Source organism: Mustela lutreola, chromosome 16, assembly GCF_030435805.1.
Source record: "Mustela lutreola isolate mMusLut2 chromosome 16, mMusLut2.pri, whole genome shotgun sequence".
NCBI lineage: Eukaryota > Metazoa > Chordata > Mammalia > Carnivora > Mustelidae > Mustela > Mustela lutreola.
In genome coordinates, this window is record NC_081305.1 from 50,502,247 (window position 1) to 50,508,246 (window position 6,000).

At 51.4% G+C, this 6,000-nt stretch overlaps 1 protein-coding gene across 1 annotated transcript; it reads left to right on the forward strand.

Annotated features, from left to right (window-relative positions):
- The first annotated feature begins 359 nt into the window (after positions 1–359).
- Positions 360–5,310, forward strand: LOC131818879 (leukocyte immunoglobulin-like receptor subfamily A member 2). The gene is made up of 6 exons (XM_059153653.1): positions 360–710; positions 931–966; positions 1,134–1,421; positions 1,584–1,883; positions 2,693–2,992; positions 4,969–5,310. The coding sequence occupies exons 1-6, from the start codon at positions 662–664 to the stop codon at positions 5,130–5,132; spliced, it is 1,137 nt and encodes a 378-aa protein (XP_059009636.1). The 5' UTR covers positions 360–661; the 3' UTR covers positions 5,133–5,310.
- Positions 5,311–6,000: the final 690 nt, after the last annotated feature.

Here is a 6,000-nt window from a genome sequence, read left to right on the forward strand (position 1 = left end):
GCTCTGAGCCTCTCTGTCCTCGGTTTCTCTCTTCCTCTATGGTTTACCAAAACTATCACCTGATTTCATTTTCTCAAGGGTTTGTATTGTCTGCTGTCACTGTCACAGTCCCATGCATCCAGGGAAGGAACGAGACTGTCCTCTCACCAATGAGTCCCCAGTGCCTGGCACCATGACCGGATGTGGCCACTGCTCACTGAACAGGGGCTAATTGCCAGCGTGGTGGGAGGAAGGATGAAAATTTGCCTTGACAGAAACCCAGAAAAGGGAAGTGTCTCAGCCCACGTCACACAGCTTCTGTGTGAGACAGGGCAGAAATGGAACTGAAATGGGGCTGATTCCTTGGCTCTGCCCTCCCTCCCCCAGTTTGAGTCCTGGAACCAGTGTCTCTCTCTAGACTTGGGCTTTTTGGGGAGGAAACAGAGAGAGTGGGGTCTGGGGAGACTTGGTCAGGTCTAAAAGGTCCCAGGACCTGCTGCTCTCGGGTCACCCTTCAGGGAAAGCAGAGAGAGGCCCTGGCAGGGGCTCTTCCCCTTCCTGTGAGGCCATCCCTCTAGGACCCATGATGAGGAACACAGGGCCTGGGTTGTACCACACCCCATGCATCTGTCCATCCAGCACACACTGAGGACTTTATAAGCTGTCTGCACCGCTGGGGAACATGGGAGGCAGCACCAGGACCCCAACCCTCACTGCTCTTCTCTGCCTCGGTGAGCTTTCTAGAAAAGAAGAGGGAAGGGGTTGCCCCCCTTCCTGCCCCCAGGTATTGGTCCCTGGGAGACCTCAGGACTGGAGAGGATCAGTAGGAGCAGAACATCTGGGGGAGGCACATGCTCAGCCGCAGATGTGACCCCAGCACCCAGAGGCCCAGACCAGAACTGGAGCAGCTACATGTGGGTGTGGGAGGCACTCACAGGAACTCTCTTCCAGGGCTATGCTGGGGCCTGTGGGATGAGGCACAGATGGGTGAGTGTTCCCCCAGATCTCCTGTCTCCACCAACCACCCCTTAAGCAGCCGGGGTCACAGAGGGTCAGAGCTAATAGTGACTCATGTGGGAAGGGTCTTGGGGTGACAGGTGGGAAACTGAGAGGAGAAGGGACCCCTTGCAACCCTCCATCTGATTCCTTTCCAGGGACCCTCCCCAAACCCTCCATCTGGGCTGATCCCAGCCACATAGTCACCAAGGGGAGCCGTGTGACAATCTGGTGCCAGGTGTCTCTGCAGGCTGACGGCTACTATCTATATAAAGAGAAAGTCTCTGAGTCCTTGGAGACCTTGGAGACCTCATGGGATTCTAGCAACAAGGCCGGTTTCTCCATTAAATCCATGAGCTCACACAATGTAGGGCGATACCGGTGTGCATATCAGAGCGGGGAGAGCCGGTCACAGCTGAGTGATGACCTAACCCTGGTGATGACAGGTAAGGGCAGGAGCTGGCCCCCTCCCCCTGGGCCCCTTCTCCAGGCAGAAGGGAATGGTCTGTGGCTTCAGGGGGACCCCTTGTTCACAGCCCACAGTACGTGGGATGCATGAGATCCGTGGGGTGATGGCACCTGTAACCAGCTCCCTCCTTCTCCCTCAGGACAGTATGATGCACCCTCCCTCTCAGCAAACCCAGGCCCTGTGGTGGCCTTGGGAGGGAATGTGTCACTCTCCTGTAGCTCACTGTGGCCACGGGGGTCATTCCATCTGCTGAAGGAGCCGGGAGCTAATGTGCCCCAACACCTGGAGTGGACGTTCCATCGTGAGAGGGGGCAGGGGTTCCTCCAAGTGGGCCCCATGAACACCTCCCATGCAGGGACCTACAGATGCTACGTTTCTCCTGAGTCATACCCGTATTTGTGGTCACAGCCTAGTGACCCTCTGCACCTTCAGGTCACAGGTGAGGGGGCCCCTGCCTCACCCCACCTACCTCCTGGGCCCAGATGACTGACCTAAGCCATATGCCCAGTGGAACCCTGGGGTTGAAGGGGGGGTGAGTGACACTGTCATTCCGGGGCCAGAATGGCCAGTGAAAGAATGTGGGAGGGGCCCATGAGAGCCTCACTGCAGGCCCTGGGCCAATATGGGGAGTGCGTCCCCAGTACCACGGTCCCCTGCTGTCCCGGTGTCTACAAGGAACCCTCCCTCTCGGCCCAGCCGGGTCCCTGTCTAGAGACAGCCTGACCCTCCAGTGTCACTCAGAGACCAGCTCTGACAGATTCGCTCTGACCAAGGATGAGGAGCTCAGAGCTCCCCAGTGTCTAGAAGGGCAAACCCAGCCCCAACTTCCCTCTAGGCCCTCTTAGCCACATTCACGGGGGCTGGAATCGATGCTACTGAGAGCACAAGCTCTTATCCACCTGGTTGGCACCCAGTGCCCCTCTGTGCATCCTGATCACTGGTGAGGAGCCCCCCAGACCCAAGTCCTAACTGTCTGCTCAGGGTCTGGGACCACAGATGCCCCTGGGTGATGGGGTCCAGGGAGAGGGCCAGGAGCACAGGCTGAGGTGGGTATATAGTCTAGAGACAGGGACTGAGAAAGGGACAGTGACGGCCATGGATATAAAGGACCCACTCAAGGAGATGGGAGGTACTGAGAGGGGGTCCCACACAGAGTCCCTGGAGAGAGGATGGTGGCCCCCCAGCCTAGGGTCAAAGGCATGTGTGTGGGGGGGGCTCTTTACATTTCATGACCTTCCTCTCCTCCAGGAATATATGAGAAACCGTCCCTCTCGACCCAGCCAGGGGCCTCAGTGTCCTGGGGAGAGAATGTGACCCTGCAGTGTTGCTCGGAGTTGTGGTTTGATACCTTCCACCTCTCTAAGGAGGGGTCTCTCGCTCCTCCCCAGGTCCTTCGTCTGCAGGACACAGCAAAACCTCATCAGGTCAACTTTACACTGAGTCCCGTGACCTCAGATTTTGAGGGCACCTACCGGTGCTACAGCTCACATAGCAACAACCCCTACCTGTTGTCACAGCCCAGTGACCCCCTGGATCTCCTAGTCTCAGGTGAGGAGCCCACACCCATGTCCACTGAGGGCTTTGATGCTTGAGTCACAATCCTGCATCTGGAGAGCTCTGGGCTGGGAGGGGAAGGAGTGAACAACAAGGAGCTCAGCCACTGGGTTATCCCTCTCTGTGGGGAATGAAAAGACGGACAGGGCCATGCCCTCTCCATGTCTTACCCTGACCAGAGGGACAGAGACAGGACTAGGTGAGTGCAGGGAGGAGACAAAAGAGTATAAAAAGACAAGCTGTGACTATGGGCAGTAGGGCTGAGTGGGACAGAAGACCCAGCACAGCCCCACAGCACCCCCTTCTTCCAAGCAGGATTTGGTGTCTACACACCCTCACCCCACAGACAATCTTCATGTCTCCTAGGAACAGAATCCTCTTAGCCTAGAGGATGCACGCCTCTCCAGTCCTAGGTTGAACTAAGTTGATCCTCCGCAATTCAAACATCTATAGAGGGGTTGTTCCTGCCAGACCTGGAGATGGGGTTGGGGGAATTTGAAGAGAGTAGCCCTGTGTCTCCAGAAATATTGAGATCATGGGGGCGCACTGGGTGGTAGTGGGAGTGGAAAAGTCTAAGTAGCCCAGGTCAAGTGCAGGGAAGAGCTGGCTGTCTCTGTCTTTGGTGCTGATGTGTAGAAAGTCAGACTATCACGGCACGTGTGGAACAAGGTCCACCGTAGGTAGAGAGCATAGTAAAGGGTGACTCTCATCTTCAGGTCAGGAGTCTGGGGAGACCCTGGAATTCATATCTCGAGCTGAGTTGGATCAGCCGCTCTTGACTGAGGCACTGACAAAATTCCATTCATATCTGAGACAGTCCTCCCAGTTACCAATGTTTGAATCTATCCTCGATTTCAAAAGGCTAAACCAGATTGGAAAATTGGTACCAGTGAGTTCTCTGGAAGATGTTTCAGGAATTCCTCTTTCTTGGGACTTCTGTACTCTAAACATGCCCTTTCTCCATCAGTAACTCTTGGCATGATAGTGAAAGGAAGGAGAGATAGACTGCCCAAGATGTCAGCCAGATCAGGCCAAACTCCAAAATATCTTCCATAAGAATCCAAGTCTAGCATTCCCTCCCCAGTCCTAGAGTTACCTGGTATTCCTTGATATTCCAAGATAGATCTCTGCATGTTCGTCCATGTGTCCATCTCAGTGTCCATCTTCTTTTATCTTTGATTATGTAGATTGTTTTTCTTTTTCTTTTTCTTTTTCTTTTTCTCATCTGCCTTCATATTTAGACAACACATTGAGTGAATGATTAGCAGTGATGTGAATTATGGAAATCCTTGCTCATAGAAAAATGCCTGATGTGTGCTATATGATCCAACGTTTATTTTTATTAAGATCTGTTAGCCAACATATAAGAACATTATTAGTGTTTGGTGTAATGTTCAATGATTTATTTGTTGTGGATAACAGCCAGTGTTTGTCAGATCACATGTTATTTTCAAAAAAGGACACATGTATAGATAAAGATGGAAAGTGATGTAGAAATATATAATCCCAACTCAGGGACCAGAAGGAGTTGGCAGATGTACGGGAATGAAAAGGTGGACCCTGCTTTTCACTCCTCCATGTTCCTGGTCCTCAGGATAAAAATGAAGCTTCCCATATTTATTATTGCCTCCTAATTAAATGCAAGGTGAGACACTAGAGATACTCACTTAAGGGACTGAGATGGTATTAGCAAGTTTCAGGCACTCCCTGGAGAAGAGAAACGAGATTACTTAAGTATTTCTAGGTCTCCCCAACCACAGGCTCTGTTTTTTGCCTCTCAGGTGTAGCTGGTGCCCTCAGAGAACCATAAAACAAGCCTTCAGAATGGATGAATAAGGAGGAATTCTGAGTGATGTGGTGGGCTCACAGGGACACATTCTGTCAATAAATGCAGGAAGGTAGACGTGTAGGATGCCAGGGTCATGTCAACACGTTCTGACCACCACAATATCTTTGTCCATGGTCTCTAGGGTCAAACAGCCAAGATTACACAGTGGAGAATCTCATCCGGTTGGGGATCTCTGCCTTGATCCTGATGGTTCTCGGGGTGCTGCTCTTTCAAGCTCGGCACCGTCAGAGTAGACCCCAATATGCAGCTGGGACATCCACAAGAAAGCGAGAAGATGGACAGTGAGGTAGAACTTTGAAAACGGAATGGATGATACCAAGACTTTCTGGAAGAATATCTGTACATAAGTTGGGGAAACATTCTACTGAGAATATTCTGGGTGTTAACATGGTTCGGGTGCAGGGAAATGTCTGGGTCGGGGCTATGGTGCATCTTTGGCAATTAAATTGTGGTGATTTCTCTCCCCATCGCTTTCCAATGTGGCTTTTCCTTGACACTTTCTGGACTAGCTTCCTTCTTTCCTCAACCCTATGACTTGAGGTTAATCCCCCCAGTAGCTCTGGCTCCACCCTTTTTCTCTGGTCCAGTTTCATGGAATGCTTTTTCCTCGATTCCCTGGTGTGTGTACTCTTCAGCTCAGAACACAGATTCTGTTTTAAATACTGAACGGATGGATGCACAGCAAGTCCAGTTTGGAAAAAATACATTGAAAATCATTCTGTAAAAGAAGAATCTAGACCCACAAGACATTCCCTCTTAATCACATGATAAACGATACTGTTTCTCCAGTGGTATCATCACTTGAATGATCATCACTTGGTGTGTGAAGTGAGAACCACAAGTTGTGGGTCAACTGGCTTTAAGAAAATGCCATTTTTGCAAAAGTCCTGATTTAAGGCCTTTATTGATTTCTTTGGTGAAAATACTCGCTCTGTGGCCACCTTGAAGCTGTCTGTGGGAATACACTGAATGCAGAGTTAGCAAGTCATGATTACAGTGGTCTCTCCCACGTGAGGAGGAGCCAAATGCAGCACACCTGCCGAGAATACCCACCGATGTGCATATGTGTGTCCTTCCAACTTTGAGGTTCTGGTCACTTCCACCTCGAGTGGGATGGAGGGAGCCTCGATTTTCTCTAGATCTTGAGTATCAG

Bases quoted from the DNA above. Each gene is read 5' to 3' on its own strand.
- LOC131818879 (XM_059153653.1), top strand. From the start codon at position 662: ATGGGAGGCAGCACCAGGACCCCAACCCTCACTGCTCTTCTCTGCCTC. The intron at 1,422-1,583 runs GTAAGGGCAGGA...CTTCTCCCTCAG, and splicing joins CCTAACCCTGGTGATGACAG to GACAGTATGATGCACCCTCC. The intron at 2,993-4,968 runs GTGAGGAGCCCA...CATGGTCTCTAG, and splicing joins CCTGGATCTCCTAGTCTCAG to GGTCAAACAGCCAAGATTAC.